The sequence below is a fragment of the Oncorhynchus tshawytscha genome, linkage group LG10 (assembly GCF_018296145.1).
Source record: "Oncorhynchus tshawytscha isolate Ot180627B linkage group LG10, Otsh_v2.0, whole genome shotgun sequence".
NCBI classification, from domain to species: Eukaryota; Metazoa; Chordata; class Actinopteri; order Salmoniformes; family Salmonidae; genus Oncorhynchus; species Oncorhynchus tshawytscha.
This window is the reverse complement of record NC_056438.1, coordinates 13,081,845-13,101,158: the sequence shown is the minus strand read 5'-3', so window position 1 is coordinate 13,101,158 and position 19,314 is coordinate 13,081,845. Positions and strand designations below refer to the sequence as shown.

Sequence of the window (19,314 nt, the reverse complement as noted above, 5' to 3'; positions counted from 1 at the left end):
TACAAAGACGAACAAACAAGTGGTTACGTGTGTTCAGTTCTGTGTTGGGGACTGCATTCAGTTCTGTGTTGGGGACTGCATTCAGTTCTGTGTTGGGGACTGCATTCAGTTCTGTGTTGGGGACTGCATTCAGTTCTGTGTTGGGGACTGCATTCAGTTCTGTGTTGGGGACTGCATTCAGTTCTGTGTTGGGGACTGCATTCAGTTCTGTGTTGGGGACTGCATTCAGTTCTGTGTTGGGGACTGCATTCAGTTCTGTGTTGAGGACTGCATTCAGTTCTGTGTTGGGGACTGCATTCAGTTCTGTGTTGGGGACTGCATTCAGTTCTGTGTTGGGGACTGCATTCAGTTCTGTGTTGGGGACTGCATTCAGTTCTGTGTTGGGGACTGCATTCAGTTCTGTGTTGGGGACTGCATTCAGTTCTGTGTTGGGGACTGCATTCAGTTCTGTGTTGGGGACTGCATTCAGTTCTGTGTTGGGGACTGCATTCAGTTCTGTGTTGGGGACTGCATTCAGTTCTGTGTTGGGGACTGCATTCAGTTCTGTGTTGGGGACTGCATTCAGTTCTGTGTTGGGGACTGCATTCAGTTCTGTGTTGGGGACTGCATTCCGTTCTGTGTTGGACTGCATTCCGTTCTGTGTTGGACTGCATTCCGTTCTGTGTTGGACTGCATTCCGTTCTGTGTTGGACTGCATTCCGTTCTGTGTTGGACTGCATTCCGTTCTGTGTTGGACTGCATTCCGTTCTGTGTTGGACTGCATTCCGTTCTGTGTTGGACTGCATTCAGTTCTGTGTTGGACTGCATTCAGTTCTGTGTTGGACTGCATTCAGGTGTGTTCAGTTCTGTGTTGGGGACTGCATGCAGGTGTGTGTGTGTGTGTGTGTGTGTTCAGTTCTGTTGGGGACTGCATTCAGGTGTGTGTGTGTGTGTGTGTGTCAGTTCTGTGTTGGACTGCATTCAGGTGTGTGTGTGTGTGTGTTCAGTTCTGTGTTGGGGACTGCATTCAGGTGTGTGTGTGTTCAGTTCTGTGTTGGGGACTGCATTCAGGTGTGTGTGTGTTCAGTTCTGTGTTGGGGACTGCATGCAGGTGTGTGTGTGTGTGTGTGTTCAGTTCTGTTGGGGACTGCATTCAGGTGTGTGTGTGTGTGTGTTCAGTTCTGTGTTGGACTGCATTCAGGTGTGTGTGTGTGTGTGTTCAGTTCTGTGTTGGACTGCATTCAGGTGTGTGTGTGTGTGTGTGTTCAGTTCTGTGTTGGGGACTGCATTCAGGTGTGTGTGTGTTCAGTTCTGTGTTGGGGACTGCATTCAGGTGTGTGTGTGTGTTCAGTTCTGTGTTGGGGACTGCATTCAGGTGTGTGTGTGTGTGTGTGTTCAGTTCTGTTGGGGACTGCATTCAGGTGTGTGTCTGTGTTCAGTTCTGTGTTGGGGACTGCATTCAGGTGTGTGTGTGTGTGTGTTAGACAATGGTATGTGTGTACTGTATTAAACAATGGTGTGTAGGGGCGTGCCCCCGCTGTGTGAGGGTGATGATGTGTGTTCCGATGAAGACGAGAGAGAGCCGCGTGATGAAGATGCTTCCCTCTCCAACTCGTCTACCTTCCTCTGTAACTCTGCTCTCAGGAACAACAGCTCCTTCAGGTTCTGGTGCACCGGCATCTGATGAGAGAGATGCAGATTTAGAAACATGTACGGATACACGTGCAGAACAAGCCGTAAAGCAACACACAGTCAGGTCTGTCTTCCTTCACAACACCCACCCCTACCTGCGGCCTCATACGGGGGTTCCATCGTACGTAGTACCCAGTCCACAGCTCCAGGTGTCTGACACTAGCTAGAGGGTACAAGACCTGGTGCTCATAGTCCACATAGAACGGGTTGGTGAAGTCCTCTGGTTGACTGTTGATATAGGACCACAGAGAGACTGTCTTTGTCTGGACTTCCTGTTGAGGAGGAGAGAAAGAGAGACAGGCATGAGTTAATCAACATTCCACACATGGCTTTAAATCAAATAAAATGTATTTGTCACATACACATGGTTAGCAGATGTTAATGCGAGTGTAGCGAAATGATTGTGCTTCTAGTTCCGACAATGCAGTAATAACCAACGAGTAATCTAACTAACAATTCCAAAACTACTACCTTATACACACACACAAGTGTAAAGGGATAAAGAATATGTACATAAAGATATATAAATGAGTGATGGTACAGAGCGGCATAGGCAAGATGCAGTAGATGGTATCGAGTGCAGTATATACATATGAGATGAGTATGTAAACAAAGTGGCATAGTTTAAAGTGGCTAGTGATACATGTATTACATAAGGATGCAGTAGATGATATAGAGTACAGTATATACGTATACATATGAGATGAATAATGTAGGGTATGTAAACATTATATTCAGTAAGAGACCAGATGAGAACTTCATTCATTGTGACTAGGTGACCCAACCTCCCACCCCCGTCAGCAAAGAAATGGTCCGTACCTTGGCTACTCTTTCCTGTTCGCTGTCGTAGAGGAATGTACCAAATAGACAACTATAGAGGTGGTCCAGAATGGTTATCAGGAACAACTCATTAAACTCAAACGCTGCAGGGAACTAGGAACAAATAGACAGAAAGAAAAAAGTATCATTTGTTTGTGTGTAGCAGGGAAAACTCATCAGATGTGTGTACATGCCTGTACGGTGTGTGTCACACTCACCTGTCTGTTCATCTGCCAGACACAGTCTATAAACTGGATAAAGAGTGGCGATCTCTCCGAGTTGGCATGGTTCTCATCCCCATGACCCACACGCTGAAAAACACAGGTTATTACACAAAGAGCCCCTCACACACACACACCTGTATAAAAACCCGCAGGAAACCATATAAAAACACACAATCCTCACCGCAGCAAACTTGTGTCCGAAGCTGATCCATTCCTTCTCCAACAGCACCTGAGGAGACACAGCTCTTATACTTTACAGAACTGACCACAGAAACCTCCCTCACCAACAAGGCACTGCACAAGATATAGTGATCTTGAGATCCTTCTTCTTGTAATAATGAATCAAAAGTAGCTGAAGTTAAGATGTTGTCAGCTAGGCTCTGAGCAGTATTAGCTAGCTGACAAACTAGAAACTAACCAACACATTGTTTAGACAGTTGATTTTGGGTGCTAGATTGACAAACTAAAATAATTTGAAAAAGGTTTATTTGTGTTAAAATACAGCAGGTATGCCCTTTGGACCACCAGGCTGTTGATGTCGTTTTTGTGTTTATACTTTTCAAAATGACAAGGACAATTTTGATGTCGGACGACTATAGAATGTTCCAAGCTGCCACTGTGACAATTGTCCACAGACAGCCTTTACCCCTTCTCTTCCCCCCCCTCCCTTTATCCATCCCTCCCACCCACCTGGAATCCTCTCAGGGTGCGGTAGTGGCTGTCCAGCATCAGCATGGCCAGAGAGGTGAGCTGGGACGTCCGGTCCCACCCATCACTACAGTGGACCATCACAGAGGTCTTACCAGACTCCAGCTTGTCAGCTATACGCACGGCGCCCGCCAGGAGCAGCTAGGGAGACATTTAGTGACAGTAAGCTTGATCTATGAACCACCCCCTGTGTGTGTGTGTCAAATCAAATCTTATTTGTAACATGCGCAGAACACAACAGGGGTTGACCTATCTGTGAGATGCTTACTTACGAGCCCTTAACCAACAACGCAGTTCAAGAAATAGAGTTAAGAAAATATTTACTAAATAATACTTTTAGTTAACAAAACATAGTAAAATCTAAAAGTAACAAGAAAATTACATAATAATAACGAGGCTATATACAAGGAGTACCGGTGGTATGCATAGATAATAAACAGCAAATGGTGTAAATTGGGGGGGGGTCAAAATGTAAATAGTCTGGGTGGCCATTTGATTAATTGTTCAGCAGTATTATGGCTTAGGTGTAGAAGCTGTTAAGAAGCCTTTTGGTCCTAGAATTGGCGCTTCGGTACCGCTTGCTGTGCTGTATCAGAGAGAACAGTCTGACTTGGGTGTTTGGAGTCTGACAATTTTTTGGGCCTTCCTCTGACACTGCCTAGTTTACATACACCTTAGTCAAATACATTTAAACTCCGTTTTTCACAATTCCTGACATTTGATCCTAGTAAAAATGCTCTGTTTTAGGTCAGTTAGGATCACCACTTTATTTTAAGAATGTTGGCACAGGGACTATGATGGCTCACGGCTGGGTTTCCCTTTGTAGTCCGTAATAGTTTTCAAGCCCTGACATATCCAACAAGCGTCAGAGGCGGCATAGTAGGATTTAATCTCAGTCCTGTATTGACGCTTGGCCTGTTTGATGGTTCGTCTGAAGGCATAGCGGGATTTCTTATAAGCTCTAGCCTTTCGCTCAGTGCGGATGTTGCCTGTAATCCATGGCTTCTGGTTGGGGTATGTACGGTCACTGTGGGGATGACGTCGTCGATGCACTTTTATTTAACTAGGCAAGTCAGTTAAGGACAAATTCTTATTTACAATGAAGGCCTAACCCGGCCAAACCCTAACGACGCTGGGCCAATTGTGAGCCTCCCTATGGGACTCCCAATCACGGCCGGTTGTGATACAGCCTGGAAAGAAACCAGGGTCTGTAGTGACACCTCTAGCACTGAGATGCAGTGCCTTAGACCAATGTGCCACTCTGGAGCCCCCAAAATATATTGATGAAGCCGGTGACTGAGTGGTATACTCCTCAATGCCATTGGATGAATCCCCGAACATATCCCAGTCTGTGCTAGCAAAACAGTCCTGTAGTGTAGAATTCACGTCATCTGACCACTTCAATATTGAGCGAGTCACCACTTTAGCTTTTGCGCGTAATCAGGAATCAGGAGGATAGAATTGTGGTCATTGCCAAATGTATGCGTCTCGGTGTGGAGTAAAGGTGGTCTGGAGTTGACATGTTGACATGCTGGCAGAAATGAGGTCAAACGGATTTAAGTTTGCCTGTATTAAAGTCCCCGGCCACTAGGGGCGCTGCTTCTGGATGAGCATTTTCTTGTTTGCTTCTGGCCCTATACAGCTTGTTGAGTGGGGTCTTAGTGCCAGCATTGGGTTGTGGTGGTAAATAGATGGCTACGAATAATATAGATGAGAACTCTCCTGGTAGATAGTGTGTATTCTACCTCAGGCAAGCAGTGGTGTAAAGTACTTTTAAGTACTACTTAAGTCGTTTTTTGGGGTGTCTGTACTTTACTCTTTATATTTGACAACTTTTACTCCACTTCACTCCCAAAGAAAATAATGTACTTTTTAACTCCATACATGTTCCCTGACATCTAAAAGTACTCGTTACATTTAGAATGCTAAAGCAGAATTATGGCACCAATATAATGCTAATTAATATAATGCTAAAGCAGAATTATGGCACCAATATAATGCTAATCAATATAATGCTAAAGCAGAATTATGGCACCAATATAATGCTAATCAATATAATGCTAAAGCAGAATTATGGCACCAATATAATGCTAATCAATATAATGCTAAAACAGAATTATGGCACCAATATAATGCTAATCAATATAATGCTAAAGCAGAATTATGGCACCAATATAATGCTAATCAATATAATGCTAATCAATATAATGCTAATGCAGAACAGAATTATGGCACCAATATAATGCTAATCAATATGATGCTAAAGCAGGACCGAATTATGGCACCAATATAATGCTAATCAATATAATGCTAATCAATATAATGCTTTGTCATCCATACTGCCTCATCTGGCAGACTCACGAAACACAAATACTTGTTTGTAAAGGATGTCTGAGTGTTGGAGTGTGCCCGTAATTAAATATAATATGAAAATTGTGCTGTCTGGTTTGCTTAATATAAGGAATTTGATGTATAGCATGTACTTTTACTCAAGTATGACGTTTTGAGTACTTTTCCCACCCCTGTACTTAAGTACATTTAAAACCAGATACTTTTACTGGGCAACTTTCACTTTTACTTGAGTCATTTTCTGTTAATTATCATCCTTGAGTATTTTTTCCACCACTGCAGGTGAGCAATACCTCAAGACTTATTTTATATTAGACATCGCACACCAGCAGTTATTGACAAATAGGCACACACCCCCGCACCTCACTTTACCAGATGTAGCTGCTCTGTCCTGCCGAAACACGGAGAAGCCAGCCAGCTCTATATTATCCATGTTGTCTTTCAGCCAAGTCTCAGTGAAACATAAGATATTACAGTTTTTAATGTCCCGTTGGTAGTATAGTCTTAATCGTAGATCGTCCAGTTTGTTTTCCAATGATTTCACGTTGGCCAATAATACAGAGGTTAGTGGTGGTTTACCTACTCGTCCACAAATTCTTACAAGGCGCCCCCGCCCTTTTCTTCACGCTGATGATGGGGATTTGGGCCTTGTCTCGGCAAAGCAGTATGTCCTTGGTGTCGGACTCATTAATCAAAAAAATCTTTGTCCAGTTCGAGGTGAGTAATCGCTGTTCTGATGCCCAGAAGCTCTTTCCAGTCATGAGACGGTAGCAGCAACTTTATGTACAAAATGAGTTACAAACAATGTGACCCCCCCCCCCAAAAAAAACAACACAGTTGGTTAAGAGCCTGTAAAATGTCAGCCATTCCCTCCAGCACCATTATCATAGTGTGTGTACAAAATAGAGAGAGCAAAACTCAAGAGAAAAGACAGGGAGTCCTCCTTACCCGTATGTACTCTAGCCAGTGTGTCTGGTCGACTGCAGAGTGCCAGTGAGCCTCATCTATACTAGGGTAGACCACTTCCTTCAGTTTCCTCAGTGACTCTCTCATCACGTGGATGTTGGGGATCTCCAGGAAGTTGAGTTCTACGTTGGGATAGAAACTCTCACTCTCATAACCACCATCCTTAGCCTGGGAGAGAGGAGGGGAGGGGTGGAAGGAAGTAGGGGTGGTAGGAAGGAGGGAGGGGTAGAAGGAAGGAGGGAGGGGTAGAAGGAAGGAAGTAGGCGTAGAAGGAAGGAAGTAGGCGTAGAAGGAAGGAAGTAGGCGTAGAAGGAAGGAGGGAGGCGTAGAAGGAAGGAGGGAGGCGTAGAAGGAAGGAGGGAGGCGTAGAAGGAAGGAGGGAGGCGTAGAAGGAAGGAGGGAGGCGTAGAAGGAAGGAGGGAGGCGTAGAAGGAAGGAGGGAGGCGTAGAAGGAAGGAGGGAGGCAGGGAAGGGAAGTAGAAGGAAGGAAGGAGGGAGGGAAGTAGAAGGAAGGAAGGAGGGAGGGAGGGAAGGAGGGAGGGGGTAGAAGAAGGAGGGAGGGGGTAGAAGGAAGGAGGGAGGGGTAGAAGGAAGGAGGGAAGTAGAAGGAAGGAAGGAGGGAGAAGGAAGGAGGGAGGGGTAGAAGGAAGGAAGGAGGGAGGGAAGGGGAGGAGAAGGAAGGGTAGAAGGAAGGAAGGGAGGGAAGGAGGGAGGCGTAGAAGGAAGGAGGGAGGGTAGAAGAAGGAAGGAGGGAGGGGTAGAAGGAAGGAGGGAGGCGTAGAAGGAAGGAGGGGAGGGGAGGGAGGAAGGAGGCGTAGAAGGAAGGAAGGGGGAGGGAGGGAAGGAGGGAGGGAACGAGGGAGGGGTAGAAGGAAGGAGGGAGAAGGGGAGGGAGGGGTAGAAGGAAGGAGGGAGGGGGGGGTAGAAGGAAGGAGGGAGGGGTAGAAGGAAGGAGGGGAGGAAGGAAGGAGGGAGGGGGTAGAAGGAAGGAGAAGGAAGGAAGGAAGGAGGGAGGGTAGAAGGAAAGGAAGGGGAGGGAGGGGTAGAAGAAAGGAGGGAGGGGTAGAAGAAAGGAGGGAGGGGTAGAAGAAAGGAGGGAGGGTAGGAGGGGTAGAAGAAGGAGGGAGGGGTAGAAGAGGAGGGAGGGGTAGAAGAAAGGAGGGAGGGGTAGAAGAAAGGAGGGAGGGGTAGAAGAAAGGAGGGAGGGGTAGAAGAAAGGAGGGAGGGGTAGAAGAAAGGAAGGAGAAGTGGAGGGAGGGGTAGGGAAGAAGAAGGAGGGAGGGGTGGAAGGAGGGAGGAGGGGAGGGAGGGTTGAAGAAAGGAGGAAGGAGTAGAAGGGAGGAAGAAAGGAGGGAGGGGTAGAAGAAAGGAAGGAGGGAGGGGGTAGAAGGAAGGAGGGAGGAGGTGTAGAAGAAAGGAGGAAGGAAGGAGGGAGGGGAGGGGGGTACAAGGAAGGAAGGAGGGAGGGGTAGAAGGAAGGAGGGGGGGTAGAAGGAAGGAAAGGAAGGAGGGGGGTAGAAGGAAGGAAGGAAGGAGGGAGGAGAAGGAAGGAAGAAGAAGGAAGGTAGAAGGAAGGAAGTGGTAGGAAGGAAGGAGTAAGGAAGGAAGAAAGGAGGGAGGGGTGGAAGGAAGGAGGGAGGGAAGGAAGTAGAAGGAAGGAGGGAGGGGAAGAAGGAAGGAAGGAGGGGAGGGGTAGAAGGAAGGAAGGAGGGGTAGAAGGAAGGAAGGAGGGGTAGAAGGAAGGAAGTGGTAGGAAGGAAGTAGAAGGAAGGGAGGGAGGTGTAAGGAAGGAAGGAAGGAGGGGTGGTAGGAAGGAAGTGGTAGGGAAGGAAGGAGGGGTAGAAGGAAGGAAGGAGGGAGGGGTGGAAGGAAGGAAGTAGGGAAGGGAGGGAGGTAGAAGGAAGGAAGTAGGGGTAGAAGGAAGGAAGGAGGGGTGGTAGGAAGGAGGGAGGGGTGGAAGGAAGGAGGGAGGGGTGGAAGGAAGGAGGGAAGGGGAGGGAGGGGTGGAAGGAAGGAGGGAGGGGTGGAAGGAAGGAGGGAGGGGTGGAAGGAAGGAGGGAGGGGTAGAAGGAAGGGGGATAAGGAAGGAAAGAGGGGTATAAGGAAGGAAAAGAGGGGTAGAAGGAAGGAAGGGGTAGAAGGAAGGAGGGAGGGGTAGAAGGAAGGAAGGAGGGGTAGAAGGAAGGAAGGAGGGGTAGAAGGAAGGAAGGAGGGGTAGAAGGAAGGAAGGAGGGGTAGAAGGAAGGAAGGAGGGGTAGAAGGAAGGGAAATAAGTAGAGTGAAAAAGGAGAAGGGGTGGAAGCAGTTTAACACAGTGATGGAGCTCCTTGATTTAACAACTACACCTTGTTGTTGTCTGCCACGCTGCTCTGTCGGGCGTCAAAGATGGTGAGTTTGTGAGACTGAGCGTTGGCATCCATGATGGTCTGGAGGTATCTCTCGTCCTCCTTACAACGCCGGTCAGAGGGGCCCACTAAAGGCTGACTGCTACGGACTATAGTGGCCTGGCTCTCCGGGTGGATCCACGATAACACCTAGGGGGGTTTAAGTACCATCCTCACTGATTTAACCTGGTAACTTTCACTGTCATTTTCCCAGAGAGAGAGATGCATACCGGTATGCGATGCCTGGCCCTAAAGGCTACCACTCCTTTGAGGTGGTCGTCCTTGATGCTGGTGGGGATGACGACCAGGGCAGGGTAGGTGTCACACACCTCATAACTACTGTTCATCTTGCTGATGGTCCAACTCTCGTTGGGGAGACCCTGGGGGGGGGGGGGACAGGAACACTGCTAAATGTACTGAAGAACAGTTCATATAAGCTAGTCTTACATGAAACATTTCAAGAACATTTCAAGACTTCAAGAATCAATGCACATTAACCTCAAAGGATTGTGGGAGTGTGGATGAATCAGAGTAAGGCTTTCTACACACCTGCTGAACTAGCCCAATATCCAGAACTAGTGGGAGATGAGTGAGTAGGAGTGATTAAATGCATCTAGACACATGCTAATCTCACTGATATAAACATTTCGGTCTTGAGTGAAACTACAACTTTGCCTGATCTAAGTGAACATGTCTATTAGCTAATATTCACAATCTAAAGTACAAACTTCCATGGTTACCTGTCTCTTGTACTCTGCCATGGGGTCATACACCTTCCACCCATCCACAGGAAACTCCTCCTTATACAGGAAGGCAAACAGGGGCTGCAAGGGGATAGGCCAGGGAGAGTGAGTGGCAGGTCTTTCAACCAATCAATCAGCAAGGATTCTAAGACTCCACCCCATGTTATGATCCCCCTCGAGTGATAGTTTTCCAAACAAACCAATATATAAATTCTAATTAAGAGCCTGCCCCATTTTGAGTGACACATCCCTGCACCTATCAGGCTGCTAGGAGAGTGATTGATAGGTCTCACCAGGTCGTTTGACAGGGGGAAGGCGTGTTTGGCCAGAACCTCCACTATCTCTGGTTGGCTGGCATCCTCCTTATAGGCAAACCTGGGACTACGCATGTCCTGATGGAGAGGGAGAGAGAGAGAGAGATGTTTCATTACATATTGATAACTGACAGGACAATGTCCACAACCCAAACATAAAACTTGATGTATACTGATGCTATAGATGATCTATTTGAGTGATCTATCTAACGTAGATGATCTATCTAACGTTCACCTTACAGACTATCTCCATGCCCCTTGTGTTCTCTCCATGACTCTGAACACTGATGGTCTCCAGACGGCTGATCGCTCCCAGGTTCACATCCAGGATGAACGGAGTATCCTGGGAACAGGAATCAGACAGGAATGGGACGGGGGTGAGACGGAAATGGGACAGGGTTGAGACGGAAATGGGACGGGAATCAGACGGAAATGGGACAGGGTCTGTGTGTGTGTGTGTCTGTGTGTGTATGTCTGTGTATCTGTGTGTGTCTGTGTGTGTCTATGTGTCTGTGTGTCTGTGTGTGTGTCTGTGTCTGTGTGTGTGTCTGTGTCTGTGTGTGTCTGTGTGTGTCTGTGTGTGTCTGTGTGTCTGTCTGTGTCTGTGTGTGTCTGTGTCTGTGTGTGTCTGTGTCTGTGTGTGTCTATGTGTCTGTGTCTGTGTGTGTCTGTCTGTGTGTGTCTGTGTGTCTCTATGTATCTGTGTGTGTCTGTGTCTGTGTGTCTGTGTCTGTGTGTGTCTGTGTGTGTCTGTATCTGTGTGTGTCTGTGTGTGTCTGTGTATCTGTGTGTGTCTGTGTGTCTGTGTGTCTGTGTGTCTGTCTGTGTGTATCTATGTATCTGTGTGTGTCTATGTGTGTCTATCTGTGTGTGTCTGTGTGTCTGTCTGTGTGTGTCTGTGTATCTGTGTGTGTGTGTGTCTGTGTGTGTCTATGTATCTGTGTGTGTCTGTGTGTGTCTATGTATCTGTGTCTGTCTGTGTGTGTCTATGTGTCTGTATGTGTGTGTGTGTGTCTGTGTGTGTGTGTGTGTGTGTGTGTCTATGTGTCTGTGTGTGTCTATGTATCTGTGTGTGTCTATGTGTCTGTGTGTGTGTCTGTGTGTGTATGTATCTGTGTGTGTGTATCTGTGTATCTGTGTGTGTGTGTATCTGTGTGTGTATGTATCTGTGTGTGTCTGTGTGTGTCTATGTGTCTGTGTGTGTCTATGTGTCTGTCTGTCTGTGTGTGTCTATGTGTGTATGTGTGTCTGTGTGTGTGTCTGTGTCTGTGTGTGTCTGTGTGTGTGTCTATGTGTCTGTGTGTATGTGTATCTGTGTGTGTGTGTGTGTGTGTGTCTATGTGTCTGTATGTGTGTATGTATGTGTATCTGTGTGTGTATGTATCTGTGTGTGTCTGTGTGTGTCTGTATGTGTGTGTCTGTGTGTGTATGTGTCTGTGTGTGTGTGTCTGTGTCTGTCTGTCTGTGTGTCTGTGTGTGTGTGTGTGTGTGTGTATGTGTCTGTCTGTCTGTGTGTCTGTGTGTGTGTATGTGTATGTGTATCTGTGTGTGTGTATGTGTATCTGTGTGTGTCTGTGTGTGTGTGTGTCTATGTGTCTGTGTGTATGTGTATCTGTGTGTGTGTGTGTGTCTATGCGTCTGTATGTGTATATATGTGTGTGTGTGTGTGTGTGTGTGTACTCTTACCCTCTCCAGGCTGATAAAGTATAGTTTATAGTTGGTGCTGGTGAGGGTTCCGGTCACCAAACCCGTGAAGGGACAGATGTACATCACATCCTTGGCTGAGGGAACAAACAAATACACGACAGTGTTGAAACCGTGTTCAGTGGGAGGAAACAGACTGTTTCACGTGAAGAGCGACATCAAACTAGGAAAGTGTAAAACATGTCAACAACTACAACTACAGCTGCTCTCGTACCGGGATGAAGAAAGAGAAAAACAGAAAAGGACAGAAAAAAGGTAAATAAGTCAAATGGAGACAAAGATCTAGAGAGAGAAAGAGAGAGGGGGGGAGTACACTGAAAAGTAGTGGATAGATTCTAGAGGGAGACAGAGAGAGGGGGAGTACACTGAAAAGTAGTGGATAGATTCTAGAGAGGGAGAGAGAGAGTGAGAGAGGGGGAGTACACTGAAAAGTAGTGGATAGATTCTAGAGGGAGACAGAGAGAGGGGGAGTACACTGAAAAGTAGTGGATAGATTCTAGAGAGGGAGAGAGAGAGTGAGAGAGGGGGAGTACACTGAAAAGTAGTGGATGGATTCTAGAGGGAGACAGAGAGGGGGAGTACACTGAAAAGTAGTGGATAGATTCTAGAGAGGGAGAGAGAGAGTGAGAGAGGGGGAGTACACTGAAAAGTAGTGGATGGATTCTAGAGAGGGAGAGAGAGAGAGGGGGAGTACACTGAAAAGTAGTGGATAGATTCTAGAGAGGGAGAGAGAGGGGGAGTACACTGAAAAGTAGTGGATAGATTCTAGAGAGGGAGAGAGAGGGGGAGTACACTGAAAAGTAGTGGATGGATTCTAGAGGGAGACAGAGAGAGGGGGAGTACACTGAAAAGTAGTGGATAGATTCTAGAGAGGGAGAGAGAGAGAGAGGGGGGAGTACACTGAAAAGTAGTGGATGGATTCTAGAGAGGGAGAGAGAGAGAGGGGGAGTACACTGAAAAGTAGTGGATAGATTCTAGAGAGGGAGAGAGAGAGAGAGAGGGGGAGTACACTGAAAAGTAGTGGATGGATTCTAGAGAGGGAGAGAGAGAGAGGGGGAGTACACTGAAAAGTAGTGGATGGATTCTAGAGGGAGAGAGAGAGGGGGAGTACACTGAAAAGTAGTGGATAGATTCTAGAGAGGGAGAGAGAGAGAGGGGGAGTACACTGAAAAGTAGTGGATGGATTCTAGAGGGAGAGAGAGAGGGGGAGTACACTGAAAAGAGTGGATGGATTCTAGAGGGAGACAGAGAGAGAGAGGGGGAGTACACTGAAAAGTAGTGGATAGATTCTAGAGAGGGAGACAGAGAGAGGGGGGAGTACACTGAAAAGTAGTGGATGGATTCTAGAGGGAGACAGAGAGAGAGAGGGGAGTACACTGAAAAGTAGTGGATAGATTCTAGAGGGAGACAGAGAGAGAGGGGGAGTACACTGAAAAGTAGTGGATGGATTCTAGAGAGGGAGAGAGAGAGAGAGGGGGAAGTAGTGGATAGATTCTAGAGAGGGAGAGAGAGAGAGAGAGGGGGAGTACACTGAAAAGTATTGGATAGATTCTAGAGAGGGAGACAGAGAGAGAGAGGGGGAGTACACTGAAAAGTAGTGGATAGATTCTAGAGGGAGACAGAGAGAGAGGGGGAGTACACTGAAAAGTAGTGGATGGATTCTAGAGAGGGAGAGAGAGAGAGAGGGAAGTAGTGGATAGATTCTAGAGAGGGAGAGAGAGAGAGAGGGGGAGTACACTGAAAAGTATTGGATAGATTCTAGAGAGGGAGACAGAGAGAGAGGGGGAGTACACTGAAAAGTAGTGGATAGATTCTAGAGAGGGAGAGAGAGAGAGAGGGGAAGTAGTGGATAGATTCTAGAGAGGGAGAGAGAGAGAGAGGGGAGTACACTGAAAAGTATTGGATAGATTCTAGAGAGGGAGACAGAAAGAGAGAGAGAGAGAGGGGGGGAGTACACTGAAAAGTAGTGGATGGATTCTAGAGAGGGAGACAGAGAGAGAGAGGGGGAGTACACTGAAAAGTAGTGGATGGATTCTAGAGAGGGAGACAGAGAGAGAGAGGAGGGAGTACACTGAAAAGTAGTGGATGGATTCTAGAGAGGGAGACAGAGAGAGAGAGAGGGGGGGAGTACACTGAAAAGTAGTGGATGGATTCTAGAGAGGGAGACAGAGAGAGAGGGGGGAGAGTACACTGAAAAGTAGTGGATGGATTCTAGAGAGGGAGACAGAGAGAGACCGAGAGAGACTGAAGACAGAGACCGTAGTGCTACTAACCCACAGCCTTGATGGTCTCTCCCGGTACCAGTGGAACCTCATCCGTCTGGACCTGCTTGGTTCCGTCTCTTGGAGGCTAGAACATAGAACCACAGTAAGGAACAGATCTAGAACTTTTTAAACAGAACATCGGGTCCTAAGCAGAACCATTTCTCACTGTCACAGACCTACAGCTAAGAGGTGAACGCCAAAGAGAGGGCTAGACACTGGGAGACGAAGGGGGTAAGTGGAAGAGAGGGATCAAAGCGATGGGGAAAGGAAATGGAGAGATTGACAGAGCTATAGACAAGGGAGAAGGAACATGTGCCACCCATACTTAAAATGTTTGCACGCATGACCAAGTCTCTCTAGATAAAATCGTCTGCTAATTAGCATATATCATAAGGGGCAGGAGAGAGGGATGGAGGGATAGAAGAGAGAGACTTGCCAAAGCATTATCAGGAAGCTCAGAGTCACTGTTGCCCTGGTAAATATGTCCCCCTTCCATAGTCCTTAACCAGGGAGAGGCATGGTAACCGTGGAAGCAGAGGGCAATAGGAAGAGTTACTTCTGTTACAGTTGCAAGTTATCTTGAGTGTGAAGGAGGAAAGAGAACAAGAGAATAAAGAGAGAGAATTTGAGCGCGAGAGAGGGAGAACGAGAGAGAGCGAGAATGCAGAAAAGGCAGAAGAGTTGAAGAAAGGGTCTTTGAGGCCCAAAAGGTCATGTCTCCTCTACAGAGACAGGATATGAGGCGTGTGTGGGCGACGGAACTTTGTAGAAAAATTCAAAGTTAGAATCAGTGGAGTTCTAACAGGAAGTGAAGAAGGGAGCGAAGCTACACAACGTCGCAGACAGGCTACAGTAACACCCTGAAGTCTGTAGACCAGAGTATCTGGAGAATCAAAACAGCAGCTCCTACAAACTACAAAACACAAAGAATTAGCTGAAAGCTTGAGACAGCCATAGAAGAGTAGGTCATCACATAGGAAAAACGGTTTTCTACACAGCTCTGTATTCCACACGCTCCTTGACAGGTTGTCAAGTAGTAAAGATAAACCCATTTTAATATTAATGGACTTTGGCGGGTGGAAGCAGTAACAGTCTTTAAATCTCACACTCAGAACAGACCGCTTGGACACCTGTGGGTTACAGACAACACACACACACACACACACACACACACACACGCCTAGTGGACACTAACATCACCAGGAGGCAAAGCTGCAACAGGTGGTGAGAGAAGCACTGACTGTGAATACAAAATCTATAAACCTCTAAACCTCTGTAAAACAATGCTTTAGACCAGGGTTTCCTAAACTTGGTCCATTTGTGTTTTTGCCCCAGCACTACACAGCTGATTCAAATAACCAACTCATCATCAAGCTTTGATCATTTGAATCAGCTGTGTAGTGCTGGGGCAAAAAAACAAAATGTGCTCCCAGGCGGGGCCCTGGACAGAGTTGGGGAAACCCTGCTGTAGACTGGACTGGAAGCAAAAGACTGAGTCGATTGACGTAGAAGAAGGACGGGCATGACTGAGTCAGTTGACGTAGCAGAAGAATGACAGTCATGACTGAGTCAGTTGACGTAGAGGAAGAATGACAGTCATGACTGAGTCAGTTGACGTAGAAGAAGGACGGGCATGACTGAGTCAGTTGACGTAGAAGAAGGACGGGCATGACTGAGTCAGTTGACGTAGAAGAAGGACGGGCATGACTGAGTCAGTTGACGTAGAAGAAGAATGACGGGCATGACAGTCAGTTGACGTAGAAGAAGGACGGGCATGACTGAGTCAGTTGACGTAGAGGAAGAATGACGGGCATGACTGAGTCAGTTGACGTAGAGGAAGAATGACAGTCATGACTGAGTCAGTTGACGTAGCAGAAGAATGACAGTCATGACTGAGTCAGTTGACGTAGAGGAAGAATGACAGTCATGACTGAGTAAGTTGACGTAGAAGAAGAATGACGGGCAAGACAGTCAGTTGACGTAGACTACGACACAAATCCCGCTCTACACAGCTACTTGAAGTGTATAAGCACACACAGACACTGATGCAGCTGTGGTTAATTAACCTCACCCTTGGGAGATCTGTCCTCCTCCAATCCTGTCAGTCAGAAAACACAACTGTGTGATGACTGTGTCTAAACCTGTTATTGTATGCCTGTGTGTGTGTGTGGGTGTCCCACCTTGCAGTCTCCGGATGCAGTGTCAGCGGGTACAGATGATATCTGGCAGGAGATGGTGGCTGCTATCAGCTGCTTACACCATTCTACATGAGAACCTGTAGGACTGGAGGAGGAAGAATGACAGTCATGACTGAGCCGGGAGAGAAGAAGAGGATGACGGGGAGACAGTCAGTTGAGCGGGAGAGGGACACAAATCCCGCTCTAGACAGCTACTTGAAGTGTATAAGCACACAGGGACACTGATGCAGCTGGGTTAGGGAGGGACCCTTGGGAGATCTGTCCTCCTCCAATCCTGTCAGGGAGAAAACACAACTGTGTGATGACTGTGTCTAAACCTGTTATTGTATGCCTGTGTGTGTGGGGGTGTCCCACCTTGGAGGGATGCAGTGTCAGCCGGGGGAGGGAGTAGGAGCCGGGGGAGGGAGGTGGGAGCCGGGGGGGGAGGTGGGAGCCGGGGGAGGGAGACAGGGAACCTGATATACAGAAAGTGAGAAGGAGGAAGGAGACATGAGGGAGAGGGAATAGAGTGCAGAAGAGAGGGGAGATGAGGGGGAGATATGAGACAGAGGGAGACAGACAAGGGGGAGGGAGGGAGGAGGGAGCCGGGGGGAGGGAGGAGGGGGGAGGGGGAGGGAGGAGGGGGAGGGGGAGGGAGACGGGGGCCGGGGGAGGGAGGAGTAGGAGCCGGGGGAGGGAGGAGTAGGAGCCGGGGAGGGAGTAGGAGCCGGGGGAGGGAGTAGGAGCCGGGGGAGGGAGGTGGGAGCCGGGGGAGGGAGACAGGGGATATACAGAAAGTGAGAAGGAGGAAGAGAGACATGAGGGAGAGGGGAATAGAGTGCAGAAGAGAGGGATGAGGGTACATATGATGACAGAGAGACAGACAGGGAGGGAGGGAGAGGGGGACAGAGGGATCAAGGGAGAGAGAGAGACCCAACCAAATCAAGAGAAAACTAAAAGATAATAATTACTTGACACATTGGAAAGAATTAACAACAAAACAGAGCAAACTAGAATGCTATTTGGCCCTAAACAGAGAGTACACAGTGGCAGAATAACCACCGACTGACCCAAAATTAAGGAAGTCTTTGACTATGTACAGACTCAGTGAGCAGAGCCTTGCTATTGAGAAAGGCTGCCGTAGGCAGACATGGCTCTCAAGAGAAGACAGGCTATGTGCTCACTGCCCACAAAACGAGGTGGAAACTGACCTGCACTTCCTAACCTCCTGCCAAATGTATGACCATATTAGAGACCATATTTCCCTCATATTACACAGATCCACAAATAATTTGAAAACAAATCCAATTTTGATAAACTCCCCTATCGATTGGGTGAAATTCCAGTGTGCCATCACAGCAGCAAGATGTGTTACCTGAGGCCACAAGAAAAGGGTAACCAGTGAAGAACACCATTGTAAACACAACCCAAATGTATTTATGTTCCCTTTTGTAGTTTAACTATTTGCACACTGTTAGAACACTGGTTTATAGACATATGACATTTGAAATGTCTTTATTATTTTGGAACTTTTGTCTGTTTACTTTTAAATGAATTATTATTTCAATTTTGTTTATTATCTAGCTAGTTCACTTGCTTTGGCAATGTAAACAAACATATGTTCCCCATGCCAGTGAATCCCCTAACGATAGCGATATACATGTTTACTGTCAACTGTAAAGCCTTAGCCTATGGGAGAGATACCATATAGACAGTCAGACGCAGTAGTTGCGTCACAATAAGTAAGCCTGTGTGCAACATTCTGGGCTGAAACAGGTCGCGGTTAGGCGGAGTCCTGCTGGCAAAGCCTCGGCTGTATAACTGAGGCGTGTTCGCTTGGCACGGATCCCTGCGTCCATCTGGAGGCGCTGAAATACACGAGACACAGTCGGCGACTAGAGATTCATGTACTGCTTTGTTTCACCGGACAATAATCGAATGCATGTTGCAGAGCAGTGTAGCACTTTGAAAAGCAAACATTACAACGGTCGCGTTCTCGTTGAAAATTACACTAACAACATATGTCAAACAAGTCCCCTAAATGCATGCAGACAACGACATCGTCCATCAGAAAAAGCACAAATAGCACAACATTGTAACGGTTTTGTAACAACATATGGTAAACAATTGTCTAGGCTGCAGCCTACGAACGAGACATTCGCTCTTCTATGCGCGACACTGCCCAGTGTAAATGAGCCTAACATTGTAACAGCTGTGTACCGATATCAAAATAACCTATCACCTGTCCAATGTCTCCACGCTATCCTGTTTCGACCCAGAGGTGGCCAATGTCCGAGGCTTGTTTCGATTCGGTACTCCCGGCTGCGCAGTACTATCTCCACCGGCGACTCCTCCAAACAACTGCTTTTCCATTTTCCAGCTCCACTCCACCCGGTTTCCTTCTCGTTAGATGGATCAAATCTAAATCCTTTCCGATTGTCAACAGATCTGGGTTGCAGGCGACGTGTTTAAGAATGTGTTAGCTATTAGCTCACAGCACGAGACAGAATACGGTTGTTCGCTAACTGCCAAGTCTGATTGTGTTATTAACTGATCAATTAGGCGTGTGTGTTTTTATTTACTAGCAGAAGCCGAGCGCTTGAACACCCCCCCGCACGCGAACCACTGAGATTACCCAAAATGCATTTCTGGAGCCAGAAGCTCACATCCTCATCAACCAGTTTCAGCATCAAAAACCATTAGATTGAGGATGTGTTAACTGTTTAATGCCTACTTCCCATAAAATAGGTCTGGTTATTACATTGTTAGTGCGCCTACAAATGTAGGTCACACGAGGTACATGTAACTGCCCAAATAAAGGAAACATGAGTAAACGAGGGCTACAACGTATATTGAAAGCAGGTGGCTCCACATAGGTATGGTTCCGGAGTTATTTAAGGAATTAACATACCATCATGCTTAGGGTCATGTTTAAAAATGCCCAGTTTACCTCTTTGAAAGAGGGGTCTCGAAGGAGCATAGGGGGTTTAA

General features: G+C 47.2%; 1 protein-coding gene across 1 annotated transcript; it reads right to left on the bottom strand.

Annotated features, from left to right (window-relative positions):
• Window positions 1-1,377: 1,377 nt before the first annotated feature.
• Window positions 1,378-18,998, bottom strand: LOC112237505 (myotubularin-related protein 1-like). The gene is made up of 16 exons (XM_042328144.1): window positions 18,566-18,998; window positions 16,327-16,429; window positions 14,156-14,231; window positions 11,865-11,959; window positions 10,414-10,521; window positions 10,158-10,256; window positions 9,862-9,945; window positions 9,352-9,501; window positions 9,083-9,271; window positions 6,720-6,905; window positions 3,405-3,563; window positions 2,896-2,943; window positions 2,709-2,801; window positions 2,491-2,604; window positions 1,767-1,943; window positions 1,378-1,659 (listed from the first exon to the last, which is right to left on the bottom strand). Exons 1-16 carry the CDS (start codon window positions 18,694-18,696, stop codon window positions 1,486-1,488), a joined length of 1,986 nt encoding a protein of 661 aa, XP_042184078.1. The 5' UTR covers window positions 18,697-18,998; the 3' UTR covers window positions 1,378-1,485.
• Window positions 18,999-19,314: the final 316 nt, after the last annotated feature.

Coding starts and splice junctions, on each gene's coding strand:
- LOC112237505 (XM_042328144.1), bottom strand. CDS start 18,696: ATGGAAAAGCAGTTGTTTGGAGGAGTCGCCGGTGGAGATAGTACTGCG. Junction 9,272..9,351: donor GGGCCAGGCATCGCATACCG/GTATGCATCTCT, acceptor AAACCCCCCTAG/GTGTTATCGTGGATCCACCC. Junction 1,944..2,490: donor AACAGGAAAGAGTAGCCAAG/GTACGGACCATT, acceptor CCTCCTCAACAG/GAAGTCCAGACAAAGACAGT.